The 17,506-nt window shown below is 39.0% G+C and overlaps 1 protein-coding gene across 6 annotated transcripts in view; it reads left to right on the top strand.

Annotated features, from left to right (window-relative positions):
• Positions 1–17,506, top strand: part of LOC127856886 (uncharacterized) — a 129,169-nt gene that overhangs the window by 83,541 nt on the left and 28,122 nt on the right. For 5 of the 6 annotated variants that reach the window (XM_052393087.1, XM_052393095.1, XM_052393111.1 and 2 more), the window contains exons 14-15: positions 1,648–1,824; positions 3,254–3,295. In XM_052393087.1, coding sequence (XP_052249047.1) covers positions 1,648–1,824; positions 3,254–3,295 — 219 coding nt within the window. The remainder of the gene's footprint in view (positions 1–1,647; positions 1,825–3,253; positions 3,296–17,506) is intronic. The other variant, XM_052393101.1, reaches the window with a different exon arrangement.

Genomic DNA, 17,506 nt, shown 5'->3' with positions numbered 1-17,506 from the left:
CACAAAATTTAACGACAAAAACAGAACTCTCCAAATTATTCAATCGTTTCGCGTTGCAACGCTTTATAATTTTTAGGTTTTAAAATCGTCAAAAGATGCATATAATGGCTATATTAGAGCATGGTTAATGTTCAGTATTACTGTTTCCTCACAAATATCATAACTAAAACGAAAAATTTCGAATCTGAGACAACTTTTTTCAATTTTGTCAATTTACCAAAGCGTGAAAAGATCCCTTTAAAAATAGGGAGAAGTTTGGAAAATCAGGGTATAAGTTTGTGCAAACAATATCGAATTAAAAAACAAAACATGTTAATTTCAAAACTTTTATTATTTCTATCATTTTGCTATGTTCATTTGTAAAAACAATAAATTCTCATTTAAATCTACGTAATCATAACACATTTAAGTCATTCAACACATTTAAGTAATTTGAGATATGTGCGGTTGCACATTTTCATCACATATTTATTGTCATTTTATTTTCCTCATCCCTATGACTGCATTTGCAACAAAACACAATCTTAATGAATGGTCATGATGGAGCATCTAGTATATTAATTACTGTTTATCCGAATACTATATATGTCCCAAATATGTACACTTAATAAATGGCTTACCAGTTTAGCTTTAATAATCCAAACTTTCCTTGTTGTTATCTGGTTTAACAAACCTTATCAAATATTTGTTAAATCCATTTAATGTTTTCTCCATTATTGAACCAACATTACTTGTAGTTTGAATCGCCAGCTTTGAACGCGGGTTGAATGTTACAATAGGTCAGCCATTTGCAATGTCGAAGGTCATGACGTAGCAATTTAATTCTACTCGGAAATTTATATCTAATCCAGGAAATGTGTTTTCTGAATGTTTCTGACTAGTAAAATGACTTGTTAGTATAGAAAATGAACTGTGATTCTAGTTTATAGAAGATGGTTATTACTCGTAATTATGGGTGGATTAACAAACTGAAAAAACTTGCGGGACCTAATACGGTAGTGAATCTACGTTATTTATTAAACTTTGATTAATTTTGTTTTTCTTTAATTATTTTTGCCGTCTTTCTTTTACCGTGCCGTCTGCCCAAAAGCAGCAATTATCTCCTAATCATTAGACAACATATGGCACGCGCAGAGGCACGAGTGTGTTGTTAAAGCAATCAATTTTAAGCGACTGCTTTGTCACGGTCAATTTGCGATCCGCGCGGGGGGTAAATTGTGTAACCGTTAGATAAACAACACACAATAAACTTGCTAATCACCTGCGGGCGGTAGCAAATATAAGGAGGCGGAGTTTAGACTGATCGAGACGTGTGCAAAACACATTGAGTCGGCAGAAAGCAGTGTTGATTGAAGTGTTAATTTAATCGTTAGCTTACGTCACGGGTTGCTATTTTCGGCGTATGACCAATTTTATGGAAGTACAGTGGACGTCATGGTTTTTTTTTATCGGCGTATGGAAACAATTATCGGGCGTAATATACGGCCGTACGCCGCTTAGTGCAAGCCCTGCTTTGAGGACTGAATGGACTGATGTGGGATGACACTTTGTGGACTGATGTGGGATGACACTTTGAGGACTGAATGGACTGATGTGGGATGACACTTTACGCCAATGAATTATGCCCATGTTTGATTGTCTCTGCAGGTTTCCATAAATATGCAGGACGAGTATAAGATGGAGTTCAGCGTGATGTCAACGCAGCGTTCGTTTGCGCTCCAAGGATCAACACTCGAAGAGAGAGATGACTGGGTCACCGCTTTGAATGCCGCCATTGAGGAAAACACGCTGAAACGGGACACATTTGTCACCATAAGGTCACAGGTGAGATTATTTGACTGGTTTGGCTGTATTCTTCAGCGTTGCATGATAAGTGTTTAATATGCAATGGGAGTTTCATGTTGGTATAGTGAAGGGTTGTTGTTGTATGTCCAGATCATCCACTCATTTAGCTTAACATTTTATTATTGCATGATCAGTTGATAATCTTAAGGTGAGTTACATGTTAGTTTAGCTGTAAACTCTTGATTTAAATCAGCATTGTTTCACGCAGGGATATTGATATATACAAAGTGATCTCCCAATGATCTGCGATGTATAGTCCTTGTGGTTAACTCTTAGCTTGTTATTACTGCAGAGGCCACATTTTTCATAAAATCGTGATGAAACTTGGTCAAAGTGTTTACCTGTATCTGGGCAATATCCAAGCCAAGTTTGAATCTTGGTAAGGTGCATCAAAAAACTAGGTCAACAGGTAAAATCTTAAGAAAGCTTGTTAACACTTGAGAGGCTGCATTGTATGACTCAATTGTGTTGAAATTGGTCATCATGTTTATTAAGACCATAAGTAGGCCAAGTTCTAACCTGGATCATGTATGGCCAAAAACTTGGTCACCTGGTAAAATCTTTGAAAAACCTTTTTCCTCTTTAGAGGCCACATTTATGACTCAGTCCTAATGAAACTTTGCTAGAATGTTTACCGTGACCAAATCATGGCTGAGTTTAAATTTTGGTCAAATGCGTTCAGAAACTAGGTCGCAAGGTCACACCTCAGAAAGACCTTGTTATACCTCTCGAGAGACTATATTTATGACTCAATCCTGGCGAAACTTGGTCACCATGTTTAACTTTTCAATATTAAAGTAAAGTTTGAATCTAGGTTGTGTGCGTCATACAATTAGGTCACCATGTCAAAATTTCAACAATTGGTGTACTGTGAACTCAAACAAGCGCCTGATGGCCATCATAGCCCTTTTGTTTCATTATATGTGGGATTTGATTGATTTACATGTATCTGGATTCGTATTACCACAAATTTGAGAAAGTTTGAGAAAACTGAAAGCAAGGTTTGCTGAATAAACTGCTGGTCTAATATCCAGGTTATGAGACAATGCTATTTTTATGTCCCCCACCACTATAGTGGGGGACATATTGTTTTGCCCTGTCTGTTGGTCTGTCTGTTTGCGCCAACTTTAACATTTTGCAATAACTTTTGCTATATTGAAGATAGCAACTTCATATTTGGCATGCATGTGTATCTCATGGAACTGCACATTTTGAGTGGTAAAAGGTCAAGGTCATCCTTCAAGGTCAAAGGTAAAAAAACCTAAATCAAAGCGACGCAGAAGGGGACATAGTGTTTCTGACAAACACATTTCTTGTTTATTATGGCAATACGATCTTTGAATGAAACCAATGAATATTCTAATCCTAATCATTTGTGTGTAAATCTATTATCATTATTCAAACGTAGCTGAAAGATGAACACCTACAGTCTTCTTGGCCAACATACCAGGTGAAAATAAAATGGAATTTTGATCCTTCACTTCTATCTTCCTTTTCAAAGGCATTTTAGACTATTGGTCTGTGCATGCGCATGTAACAGAAAGTGAACATACAAAATCTTGGTTTTTATTGATATGGCATTTTGATTAATCACTGTGTCACTTTCACAACTCTCGTTGTTAGATCTTTATCCATTCACTGACACAAATAAACTCCTCTTAGTTTCTCTTTACTTATGAATTTAAACATTGTAAATCATGATACCTACTATAACTTATAAATCACTTGCTATTAGATTTCCCATTGTTTTATCACAGATTCTTCAAATATTGTTCTTTCATTGTAAATTAAAATACTGTGCAAGTAAGCTCTTTCCCGATTAGAGCTCATTAGTAATTGAGCCTTTGGCAAGCTTACTAAACAAAGTTTCTGAAGAGGTTAAGTAATGTGTAGTGTGAAATGACAACCAGTGTCTGCTCTGTTTTATCACATGCTTTTAAATCAGCACAGAAAATTAATATTTATGTAAACCTCATGATAATTTAATGTATTTTTATGCCCCCGGTAGGGTGGCATATAGCAATTGAACTGTACGTCAGTCAGTCAGTCTTTATGTCAGTATGTGTGTCAGTCTGTCCGTCCGTTCGAAAAAAACTTTAACGTTGGCCATAACTTTTTCATTATTGAAGATAGAAACTTGATATTTTGCATGCATGTGCATCTCACGGAGCTGCACATTTTGAGTGGTGAAAGGTGAAGGTCAAGGTCATCCTTCAAGGTCAAATGTCAAATATATGGCGTCTGTCCGTCCGTCCAAAAACTTTAACATTGGCCATAACTTTTTCACTATTGAAGATAGGAACTTGATATCTTGCATGCATGTGCATCTCACGGAGCTTAACATTTTGAGTAGGGAAAGGTGAAGGTCAAGGTCAAATTTCAAATATATGGCGCCTGTCTGTCCGAAAACTTTAACATTGGCCATAACTTTTTCAATATTAAAGATAGCAACTTGATATTTGGCATGCATGTGTATCTCGTTAAGCTGCACATTTTGAGTGGTGGAAGTTCAAGGTCAAGGTCATCCTTCAAGATCAAAGGTAAAAAAATTAATTCAACGCGGCGTTCTCATGAAGCTGCACATTGTCAGTGGTGCAAGTTCAAGATGGAAGTTCAAGGTAAAGGTCATCCATCAAGGTCAAGGTCATCCTTCAAGGTCAAGGTCATCCTTCAAGGTCAAAAGTAAAAAAAAAAAATCAAAGCGGCGTTCTCATGAAGCTGCACATTGTGAGTGGTGGAAGTTCAAGGTCAAGGTCATCCTTCAAGGTCAAAGGTAAAAAAAAATAAAAATCAAAGTGGCGTTCTCATGAAGCTGCACATTGTGAGTGGTGGAAGTTCAAGGTCAAGAGTCATCCTTCAAGGTCATCCTTCAAGGTTAAAGGTCAAAAATAAAAAAATTCAAAACGGCGTTCTCATGAAGCTGCACATTTTGAGTGGTGGGAGTTCAAGGTCAAGGTCATCGTTCAAGGTCAAAGGTAATTTTTTTTATTTTATTATTTCAAAGCGGAGCAATAGGGAGCATTGTGTTTCTGACGAACACATCTCTTGTTATTATAGAAATGCTCAGCCTACATAAAGCTAGATGTATCTGTTATTTTATGCCATGATTATTTTTGTCAAATTCAAGTTGCCTTTTAAGGGGTGGCAATGTGATGGGGCTTTTAACCCTTAAGTTGCTACACATATGTCACTAACCAATAATTTGAGTGAATAATCATCAACTGTAGTTTTTTTTATGGCCATAGGGAAAAAAGGGAAAAGTTTTTATTGCTTTTTATTTTAATTAAAGTTGTTTGCTTTGCCATTCATTTTTTTTTCAATAAACATTTTGTTTGCAACAGCTTACCTATATGGCTGTATTTATTTAATTTCTGGATTCTTTTGTTTGTTGCATGTTTATAGTCATATGAGGTAAGAAAAGTTTGTAGTGCTGTAAATGAGCATGTTTTGGGAAAACTGGACTTAATGCAATTGCTTAAAATGTCGCACAAGATAAGCCTGTGCAGCCCAGGCCCTTCAGGGATAACACTTTCTGCCTTAAATGGATTTTCGCTAAGTAGAGACTTTCTTTAGACCAAAAATACCATAAAAGTGGAAGTGGTCTGATTATCCTGTTAATACTGCACAGGCTAATTGTGATATAGCATTTTAAGCACTTTCAAAAGCCCTGTTTTTCCAGATCGTGGCTCAAATGTAGTTGACACTTTTCTGCTACAATCATTGCTGATCACCCCTGTTCCATGCACCCCTTGGCATGTTATCCAGTAGAATCTGTTGTAGCATTCCTGTGTGTTGTAACGTGTTGTGAAACTAATGTAACATACCCATCTCACATTTTACTAACAGTATCACAGTGTACCAGTAGGTTTACACTTGACCAAAGAATCACGCTTTACTGCTAGTATCACATTTTACAATCAATCCCACATTTGGCTAGCAAAACAATATATACTAGCAGTTTCAGACATTAAAGCGAGATTAAACGATTTTGTCAAATATTTATTAATTTATATAACATGTGTAAAAAACTTATTAAAAATATATTTTCATATAAATTAAAATAAAAGTTAAGAAGAACATGTGTCGAAAAATGCAAATAAGCCAGATATTTAATTCTGAAATCGAAAATGTCTGTACAGTCGAATTCGCCAGCATGTAAATCATGCGTGTACGATTTGAATCTAAATTTAGTTTAACGGTTCATTAAAAATTCATGCAACAATATCTATTCATATGACACACGAACACTAACTTAAAAGACAAATGCTTCGGTTATTGTAAGAAAGTATGTATGAAATATCTTCATCACAATCAGCTCTGGGCCCTTTTTTGTCTTTGCTGCATTTGATGAAATTTGTCTTCAATGTATTATTGTTCTTGTTTATTTTGTGTTATTGTAACATATTTTATCAATATATTACAATTTAACACATATAAAAAATCGTATAATCTCGATTTAACAAAAGTATCTCACTTTATTAGCAGTACAACACAATACCAGTAGTATGACACTTTACCAGCAGTTTAAAACTTTGCCAGCAGTATCAAACGTTTCCAACTGTAACATGCATTTCCAGCAATGTCCAACTTTAGGAGCAGTATCACTCTGAATGATCTGTATCAACATTTACATACAGTGCCTCACATTATTTTAAGCATCAAACTTTACCAGCAGTATCACTCTTCATTAGCAGTTCCACGCTTAATAGGACGTGTCACACTCTATGAGCATTATTGTACATTCTGAGCCATCTCACACTTTACCATCAGTATCACACTTTACCATCAGTATCACACTTTACCATCAGTATTACACTTTACCATCAGAATCCCACTTTATCATCAGTATAACACTTTACCATTAGTATGACACTTTACCAGCAGTATCACACTTTACCAGCAGAATCACACTTTGCCAGCAGTATCACACGTTAGTTAGTAAGTGGTGAAGACTACTTCCATAGTTTTCAAGCTTTTAAATTTAAACGTTAAATATTTAGCCTCAATGAAATTTAGAAATATATTATTTTGATATACAAGACACTTTGTGTGCTGTATGATCAACACATTCTGAATGATTTTCCCTCTAGCATAGAGGACAAATATGTGTGAGTGTAGTAGTCATATCTGTGACAATGTCATGTTTCAACATCTCTTAGTCAAGTAAAGTGATCTTTTGTCAAAAGAAATTTCAAAATAATACAAGGTTAATGACTGAAGGTTGGGTTAAAAGTCAGCTTTCAACAGTCTAACAAAGTATCAATACAATTTAATTAGGGATGGCAACGAATACTGAAAATGATATTCGAATATTCTGTTGACAGTATTCGAATATATTTGAATATTCGATTTTAAGCCTTATATGAAAATGTCCAAACTAACGCCTGTCCGGAGCAAAGTAATGTTCCTGATTGCAATGCATACCATTTATAATCGTGTTGTATATGCAGCTTTGGAAAAAGGATAGTTTTCTATTATTCGCTTAATTCTTTTTATTTTCATAACATATTAGGCATGTTGCCGATAAAAATTATACCGTAATTCGGATTTATGTCAATACAATGTTGGGTTACCTCCTTTAGATAATATGGGTTCTTTTATTATCGCCTTTTTTCATTTGGACTCCAGAGCTACAACGATGTCAAAACTTGGAAAGAATTGTTAAAATATATAATAATGTATTCCGCCTTTGAACTTCAAAATAATTACAAACAACAACCTTACTGCACACGTTGTTTTAATATCATAAATACGTTACCTGTTATCTCTAGCTTACCCCTTTCCAAGGGAGTTATTTCATCCGGAAAATATTCAAGCGCTGGGAATCGTCCACCTCTATAAGAATCCAAATCAGGTTAAACATAGTACAATGCAACCTAACAGGAAATCAAGAACCACAACTCATCTTTCCTTTCCGGATAAAACCATGTGCACGCCTATTTTAGGCTCAGGACTTATGTGTTCTTTTCACTGTGTTTTTTGCGGAGTTTAAAAGGATAAAGTTTATTTATCTTTTATTTGTATCATTCGGTTTATATTTCTTTACTTTTTGTTGCAGTAATTGTCATATTTCTGCTTTTGCTGGGTTTCTTTGTTTGCATCGTCGCTCATGTACATGACGTCATGAGCACGTGAACCACGAGGAATTCGTGCCTATTCCCCAATAAGTAATTGAGGTCAATTGGACAGCGTTCTTTGTGTTTACATTTTGTGGTTTAACTTTTTATTTGAATTTATAATCGTTAATTTGTCTTTTGTAGGTTCTTTCTGTTTCTTTTATTTCAGAATGAACTTACAGGATAGAGGTTCTTGTGGTCATATCAAAGCAAGGTGGGATTCCCACGATACTTGCTTGGCATGTACCGGTTGCACATTTAATAACAAATGTGCGGTTTGCGATTTGTGGGCTTACGATGTATGGACAAAAGCAGGTCGCCGGAGGACGTCGATCAGCCGCAAACGCAACGAACCTCCATCCGACGTTGATTACCCGGTGACTCCACTGGTCAAGGATGACCAGCGGTTTTGTCAGTCACTGGGTACCGGGCAAGATGGTGTTGTTGTCAGTCGATCGTCATCAGATCTTATGACTCACACCATGCATACCGGCGACATTGATCATGGAACGACTGGATCAATGTCAGACCACATGGCAGCCGCCATTCTGCGGTCTTTGTCCGGTGACGTAACCGGTCATAATATGACCGGCCGGTCACCGGTCATGTCACCGGTCCGGTCACCGGTCCGGTCACCGGTCCGGTTTGGTCACCGGTCTGGTCCAGTCACCGGTCCGGTCTGGTCACCGGTCCGGTCATTGATCACCGGTCCGGTCACCGGTCCGGTCAGCGGTCCGGTCACCGGTAAACAGTCATCAGTTGGGCCTGCCACCGATAACACCAATCGCCGGTCAAGAAGAACTTGGTCTTCATCATCGGCGTATTCTTCTACATCCGATTCGTCGTCGAATACATCGTCTTCATCAAGGAGTGGACATCGGACACGCTCTTCTTCGTCGAGCAGTTATCATCGTCGCGGCGCTCATAAGCGATCACGTCGTCACTCACGGAGACGGTATTCCAAAAAATCTCGATCTCATCGCAGCCGATCCACATCTCGACAGCGCAGCCGATCCAGATCTCGACATTGCAGGAAACGAGGACGTCGGCAACGTTCACGTAGACAGCATCGGACTTACCATACGTATAGTCGTTCACCATCGTGTTCCGTTATGGAATTGCATGTTTCCATGCCAAATGTGTCGGTTCCAACGTTGACTGCCACACGTATTGCATCTTCAGGAGCTCATCTCACTACTACGGCGTCAGTGTCAACACCACGGGTATCATCTACAGTATCTAGTCGTGTACCCCCTACAGCTACCCTGTCGAATCCTGATACAATATGGATACAGAATTCGGCGGGACATTTTGTACCGGTCAATGCTGATAATTTACCTTCTTCCGGTTTACATTATCAGTTTACTGACGTCGGGGATGATCATTCGCTGTTACCAGACAATTACAATCCGGTACAAGATATTCTCACTTCTGTTCCTGCTGATTCTATACAAATCGCTGGTGTTGTAGAGAGTGAGGCTGATTCAGATGCAGAATCTAATGTTGAGACGGATCAATATTTAGCTCCGATTGGTCAGATCTATGAACTGATGTTTCGTACTCTTGGTGAAGATTACTGTCCAAGACCTGCTGAACTGTCCTCAAATGCGACGATTTCTGTGACAGAACAACTTTTTCGTACATTTGATCCCAACAGGGTTATTAAGTCGACGGCTCGTCCTGACCCACGACTTCCCATTGGTTCTACTGTTCTATCTGTTCTTCAATCATTGGAATCAGCTAATAAGACTATTCCAAAACGAGGAGAAACATGGAAAATTCCTAAGGAACTAGCTGATCCAAAACACCAGGAAGGTAGTAAAAGTTACAAACCTCCTGTACCACATGCAACATCTGGGTTGGATTTTTCAAAACTTCCGGTTCCAGATCCGGACATAAGCAAGCTATCTCTTGTAATGCCAAGTGGTTCCAATTCAGTTTCTGTTCCGTTTTCAATGTTGGAAACTTGGGAAATGAGGGAACGTAGATCATTAGGTTTGACTAACCAAATTGACTTCATGCTAGCGACAATTTTACAAATGGTGTGTGATTGGTCGGAATCTGTTCCGGAGGAACTCCGTGATTTGTTAATTCATCTCTCACGGACCACACTGGCCTTATCTCACACTTCTGCTTCTTCAATGTCCGAGATGCTAAGGATTCGTAGAGATCTTATCCTTACTTCTTTACCTAAAGATTTTCTGTTGGAACCTGGTATGAACTCGCTCAGAACAGCTCCTCTCACTTCAGGGTTTCTTTTTGGTGGAAGGATACAAGAAGCAATCACAGCTGACAAGGATGACCAACTTCATGCTTCTTTAGCTAGAAACAACTCTGGACAACGCCAAGGGGTCTTTAAGCATCCTGCTTCTAGGCCACCAGCAGTTCCAGCATTCAAGACGGCTAAGAGAAATAACATTTTCTCTAAAAAGCCTTCTTTTAATCCACGGTCAGGTCCTAATAGGCAGTCTTCCTATAACAGACCTTCTTTGTCACACAAGTCTTCTAATAAAGATTCTGGGAAAAAGGGCAAACCCAAGCCTGGACAGAGGAATTTCAAACCTTCTACCGGCAGGGGCGCACCTCCTGCTTATCAGCCCTAGGTCCCTTCCCTTTTCTACCGCCACAACCTCCGATGCCGGAAATACCAGTCGGGGCCAGACTTTTCCACTTCTCAAATCGATGGCTTCAAATTACTTCAGACGCATGGGTTCATTCTCTTGTGACAAAAGGCCTGACTTTTCAATTCAAAAAAAGGCCTCCACTTTCTCGCGTCCCTATAGAGCTGGTATCTCGGCATCCACATATTCCAGAGTCCATTCTCGGGCTCTTGGAAAAACAGGCGGTAGAAAGGGTTCAAGATCCTTATTCTCCAGGATTTTACAGTCGTCTTTTTCTTGTTCAAAAGAAAAATGGTTCCTGGAGACCAGTAATAGATTAAAAAGTGTTCAACATGTATCTCCTCAAACCAACTTCCAAAATGGAGACTCCTTCTTTCATAAGGGAATCCATCAAACCCCTGCTCTGGGGGGTGTCTTTGGATCTGGAAGATGCTTACTTCCATGTTCCTATACATCCCAACTACCGAAAGTACTTGCGATTCGCCTTTCAAGGCCAAGTCTACCAGTTCCGGTCTATGCCTTTCGGGTTGACGACAGCCCCACGAGTTTTTACCAAACTAATGTCGACAGTCGGATCACACCTCAGAGTTCACGGGATTATTCTTCTTCAGTATTTCAACGACTGGCTCTTACACCAGCTCGATCGTCAATTGCTTCTGTACAACAATTCTCTTGGAAGGAGCTCCTCTCGTTAGGGCTCCTTCTCAATGCAGACAAATCAGACCTCATTCCTTCACAGGACTTTACGTTTGTGGGAATGAATTTCTTGACCCACATCAATTGGGTCAGAGTGTCTATTCAACGTATATCAGACCTTCTGATGAAGGTCAACTGGGTTTTGTCCCAATCTCATATAACAGCTCAAGAATTCCTCTCTCTCAACGGTATCCTGAGCTCAGTAGCAGACTTTGTGCAGTTGGAACGTCTCTTCCTACGTCCTCTTCAGCACTATCTCTCAGCTTGTTGGAAATGGTCTCCAGGCAATCTATTAACACAGATTCCAATCCTTCCCTCCTTAAGGTCTCATCTTCAGTGGTGGCTAGACGAGGAGACTCTGTTGGCAGGAGTACCCCTTCTTCCCCCGCAACCGTCATTTTATCTAATAACGGATGCGAGCAAGGAAGGGTGGGGTGCTCACCTGGAACCTCTCAGTCTGATAATTTCAGGGTTGTGGTCTCATCAGGAATCTCACCTTCATATCAACAATCTAGAAATGCTAGCAGTATTTCTAGCTGTATCTCATTTCCAATCACATCTTCGAGACTCTTGTGTGATGGTGTCAACAGACAACACATCTGTGGTCGCTTACATCCAGGCACAGGGGGGAACACATTCTCAATCCCTGTATCTGGAAACCAGAAAATTACTTGTTCTTTGCAAAACACTCAACATTCATCTGCTGGCAAAATATATACCAGGTCGCCTCAACGCCCTGGCGGATGGTTTGTCTCGCAAACACCAGTTACTTCCATCGGAGTGGACACTTCATCAAGAAGTGACCAACCAGATCTTTTTCAAGTTCGGTTATCCCCTGGTCGATCTATTTGCAACCAGACACAATCACAGACTTCCTCTGTATGTGAGTCCAGTTTACGATCCAGCAGCGTGGGCAATCGACGCGCTTTCGTTCGCATGGGACCAACTGGACGCTTACGCCTATCCCCCACCCATTCTAATTCCCCAAATATTGGGGAAAATCAGGGTGAGCTCTTGCAGGATACTCCTGATTGCCCCTTGGTGGCCCAGAAGATCTTGGTTCAACGATCTTCTCAGTCTCCTGTACGATTATCCCAGGAATCTTCCTCACAGGTCAGATCTTCTGTCTCAAAGCGGCAGACTACATGCGGACCCAAAAATGTTCCACTTACACGTCTGGCCGTTATCAGGCAATCTTTGCAGAAGAAATGTTTTTCTGTCAGGGCTTCAACCCTCGTTGCTTCGGCAAGGAGAAAATCCACCAGAGCAGTCTATGATGCTCGTTGGAAACTCTTCTCCAATTGGTGTTTTCGAGGGAAAATTAATCCCCTCAATCCCTCTGCTAGACGAATAGCGGATTTTCTCATTTATCTTTTTGATGATAAGAAACTTTCTCTTAGTTCCATCAAAGGATACAGATCTATGATTTCGCATACATTGGCTTTCACTAAGTCTTCACAAGTCTGTGCTGATCCAGCTATTTCAGAACTTGTTCGAGCTATGGAACTTAGTCGTCCTGTATCTCGTACACTTGCTCCTAAATGGGATTTAGCTTGTGTGCTTGGTTCCCTTATTAAGGCTCCCTATGAACCTCTTGATCAGGCTTCATTACAATTCCTAACATGGAAGACCGTTTTCCTTCTTACTATGGCTTCAGCCAAACGGAGAAGTGAAATTCATGCTCTTTCTATCGAGGATAGTCATCTTCATTTTGACTCTTCTGATGGTTCTGTTACATTGTTGTGTCAGTCAGGATTCCTTGCTAAAAATCAACTTCCCTCTACGGCTTCCAAACCCTTCAAAGTTCCAAGTCTATCTAGAACTTGTGGACATGAAGATGATGATAGACTCCTTTGCCCGGTCAGGGCTTTGAAGTTCTACCTTAAAAAGGTAAAGTCTATTCGAGGTTCTCGCAAGAGACTTTTCATTCCATTAAAAGGGGGGGGGGGGGCGATGTGTCTGCGGCTTCTATTTCTCGTTGGATAGCCTCAACTATAAGGAAAGCTTATTCTTCTCTTTCATCGAGGGATTTATCCCTGTTTAAGATAAGACCGCATGAATTAAGAGCTCTTTCGGCTTCGTGGGCTTATATTAATCAGACCCCACTATCTGAAGTGCTTCAAGCTGCTTTCTGGAGGAATCCGACCACCTTCTCCTCTTTTTATCTTCGTTCTCTTGAGTGCCAACAAGACAATTTGTATAAGTTGGGTCCTCTTGTAGTGGCTCAAACTGTAGTTTCTTCTATGGCGTAAGTACACTGGTGCCATCCGAGAATTAAGTACTATACTGCACTAACAAAGATTATAAGAGGACTTGATTCTACTATCTCTGGCTGTAAACCCTCTATATGTGTTTTGCTGTGATGGGAAAAAATATGCGAACCTTCCTGCGCAGCTGCAAAATCAGCTAGAGATAACAGGTAACGTATTTATGATATTAAAACAAATTTTCTTAAGTAAAATTCATTTTAATTATTAAATACTTACCTGTTATCGGTAAGTCCCACCTCCCACCCCGCTCATCGCCTTTTTATGTTTGCGTAAAGGAAAGATGAGTTGTGGTTCTTGATTTCCTGTTAGGTTGCATTGTACTATGTTTAACCTGATTTGGATTCTTATAGAGGTGGACGATTCCCAGCGCTTGAATATTTTCCGGATGAAATAACTCCCTTGGAAAGGGGTAAGCTAGAGATAACAGGTAAGTATTTAATAATTAAAATGAATTTTACTTAAGAAAATTTGTTTTTTAGCTCCACTGGCCAGAGGCCAGCGGGGCTTATGTCATGGTCCAGTGTCCGTCGTGTGTGCGTGCGTGCGTCCGTGTGTGCGTGCGTTAACTTTTTCTTTAAACATCTTCTACTCGTAAACTACTGGTCTGATTCTGATGAAATTTCTCAGGAATGTTCCTGGGGTGAACCTCTTTCAAATTTGTTCAAATTATGCCCCTGGGGTCAAATTTGACCCTGCCACGGGTGGTCAAAAAATTGAAAATTTGCTTATATAAGGCCTATTTTGTGAAAACATGCGAGACAACTCTTCTAAATATTGCATTTAAGTTAACAGTAGTTACTCCCCTTTGATTATTAATGTTTTCATAATAATACAGTGTAGTTGTGTGTATCATTTATGTGCTAATTGTTAGCTCTACTGGCCAAAGGCCAGCGGGGCTTATGTCATGGTCCTGTGTCCATCGTGTGTGCGTCCGTGCGTGCGTCTGTGCGTTAACTTTTTCTTTAAACATCTTCTCCTAAACTACTGGTCCATTTCTGATGAAATTTCTCAGGAATGTTCCTGTGGTGAACCTCTTTCAAATTTGTTCAAATTATGCCCCTGGGGTCATATTTGACTTTGCCCTTGGGGGTCAAAAAATTGAAAATTTGCTTATATAAGGCCTATTTTGTGCAAACTTTATAAATCTTCTTGTCAAGAACCATTGGGCCTAGGGCTACCAAACTTGGTATGTAGTGACATCTTATAGTCCTCTACCAAGTTTGTTCAAATTATTCCCCTGGGGTCAAATTTTACCCTGCCCCAGGGGGTCAAACAATTGAAAATTTGCTTATACAAGGCCTATTTTGTGCAAACTTTAAAAATCTTCTTGTCCATAACCGTATGGCGTAGGGCTACCAAATTTGCTATGTAGTGACATCTTATAGTCCTCTACCAAGTTTGTTCAAATTATGCCCCTAGAGTCAAATTTGACCCTGCCCCGGAGGGTTAAAAAATTGAAAATTTGCTATATAAGGCCTATTTTGTGCAAACTTTAAAAATCTTCTTGTCCATAACCATTCGACCTAGGGCTACCAAATTTGCTATGTAGTGACATCTTATAGTATTCTACCAAGTTTGTTCAAACTATGCCCCTAGGGTCAAATTTGAACCTGCCCCGGGGGGGTAAAAAATTGAAAATTTGCTTTTATAAGGCCTTTTTTGTGCAAACTTTAAAAATCTTCTTGTTCATAACCATTGGGCCTAGGGCTACCAAATTTTCTATGTAGTGACATCTTATTGTCCTCTACCAAGTTTGTTCAAATTATGCCTCTGGGGTCAAATTTGACCCTGCCCCGGGGGGATTAAAAAATAGAAAATTTGCTTATATAAGGCCTACTTTGTGCAAACTTTAAAAATCTTTTTAACCATAACCATTGGGCCTAGGGCTACCAAATTTGCTATGTAGTGACATCTTATAGTCTTCTACCAAGTTTGTTCAAACTATGCCCCTAGGGTCAAATTTGAACCTGCCCCGGGGGGGTCAAATAATTGAACATTTGCTTATATAAGGCCTATTTTGTGAAAACTTTAAAAATCTTGTCCATAACCATTGGGCCAAGGGCTACCAAATTTGGTATGTAGTGACATCTTATTGTCCTCTACCAAGTTTGTTCAAATTAAGCCCCTGGGGTCAAATTTGACCCTGCCCCGGGGGGTCAAAAAATTGAAAATTTGCTTATATAAGGCTTATTTTGTGAAAACTTTAACAATCTTCTTGTCCATAACCGTTGGGTCTAGGGCTACCAAATTTGGTATGTAGTGACATCCAATAGTCCTCTACCAAGTTTGTTCAAATTATGCCCCTGGGGTCAAATTTGACCCCGCCCTGGGGGGTCAAAAAATCGAAAATTTGCTTATACAAGTCCTTTTTTGTGCAAACTTTAAAAATCTTCTAGTCCATAACCGTATGGCATAGGGTTACCAAATTTGGTATGTAATGACATCTTATAGTCCTCTACCAAGTTTGTTCAAATTAAGCCCCTGGGATCAAATTTGACCGTTCCCCAGGGGTCACAAAATTGAACATATGCTTATATTGGGCCCATTTTGTGCAAACTATAAAAATCTTCTTGTCCATAACCATTGGTCCTATTTCAATCAAATTTGGTAGGTATTGACATCTAATGGTTCTCTACTTAGTTTTTTCAAATTATGCCCCTGGGAACAAATTTGACCTTGCCCCAGGGGTCACAAAAATGAACATATGCTTAAATAAGGCCTATTTTGTGCAAACTTCAAAAATCTTCTTGTTCTTAATTATAGAGCCTAGGGCTACTAAATTTGGTATGTTGTGATAGCTAATAGTTCTTTACCACATTTTTTCAAATTATTCCCCAGGGCTCAAATTTGACCCTGTCCCGGGGAGGTCACAAAACTGAACATATGACGTTTACCAGGGGAGATTACTGCGGCCGTGTGGCTGTGACCAACAACAACAACAACATCTTGTAAACATGAGATAAAACCCTGTCATTTAGTGCCATTTTAGATCAGATGGTGACTGCTTACAAAGGAATTGAAGTAAGAACATGTGTTCTGAATGTTTTTCTTATAAACTGAAAAAGTCGGGATTTATTTAAATATGTCGAAAGTGACCATATATCCGGATAAAAAAAATTCACATGACATGTTTATTTAATGTCTTTTTTGTAGTGTTTAAACCAGTTTAATAATATCTTATTGATTTTAAAACACAACTTCCATGAACATAATTGTTTCCAGAAAAGTCAATACATGATACTGCATCGTAAACTCAAACTTTGTATCCAAGACAGAGGCGTATCCAGAAATGTTTGAGAGGGGGGCTGAAGCGGGGGTGCATGGAAACACCGAATTCCACTTTTCACCGAATTACAACCGAATTACACTTTTCACCGAATTACAACCGAATTCCACTTTTCACCGAATTACAACTGAGTACCGAATATCATTACCGAATTACACTTAAACCAAAATTAACTGACATGTTTTTATTAAACTTAATAGTAAACTACATATTTTAGGGTTGCGTCAATGTTTTGTTAATTGTGTTATGTTTCAGCTTATAATCTTTTAAAACGACAGTTGGAAAAGGTGAAATGTGCGCATATCTTAAAACCAAATTCCACTTAAAATATTTAATGTATTCTTTTATCACAATGATTAAAATGCTCAACATGTCGATTTTAATTTGATAAGAGCCTAAAGATGATAAAGAATTGCTAAGTAATTACCGAATTACACATTTTAAATGTAATTGAGGACCGAATTACACTTTCACCAAATTCCAGTCCACTCCCATATTTACCCGAGAAACGAATTACACATTCAGTTGGGTGTGCGATTTGAAGGTGTAATTCAGGTAGTTGAAAGTTACAAATGGAGTAACGGAAAAAGCAATAATAGTAAAAAGCAAATGGATACTAATAATGTTAAATACTTTATTATAAATGAATTCAGCATCATCATAAAAGAGGGA

This window comes from Dreissena polymorpha, chromosome 1 (assembly GCF_020536995.1).
Source record: "Dreissena polymorpha isolate Duluth1 chromosome 1, UMN_Dpol_1.0, whole genome shotgun sequence".
NCBI classification, from domain to species: domain Eukaryota; kingdom Metazoa; phylum Mollusca; class Bivalvia; order Myida; family Dreissenidae; genus Dreissena; species Dreissena polymorpha.
Note: the sequence above shows the minus strand (reverse complement) of the source record. Positions and strands in the feature narration are given on the sequence as shown.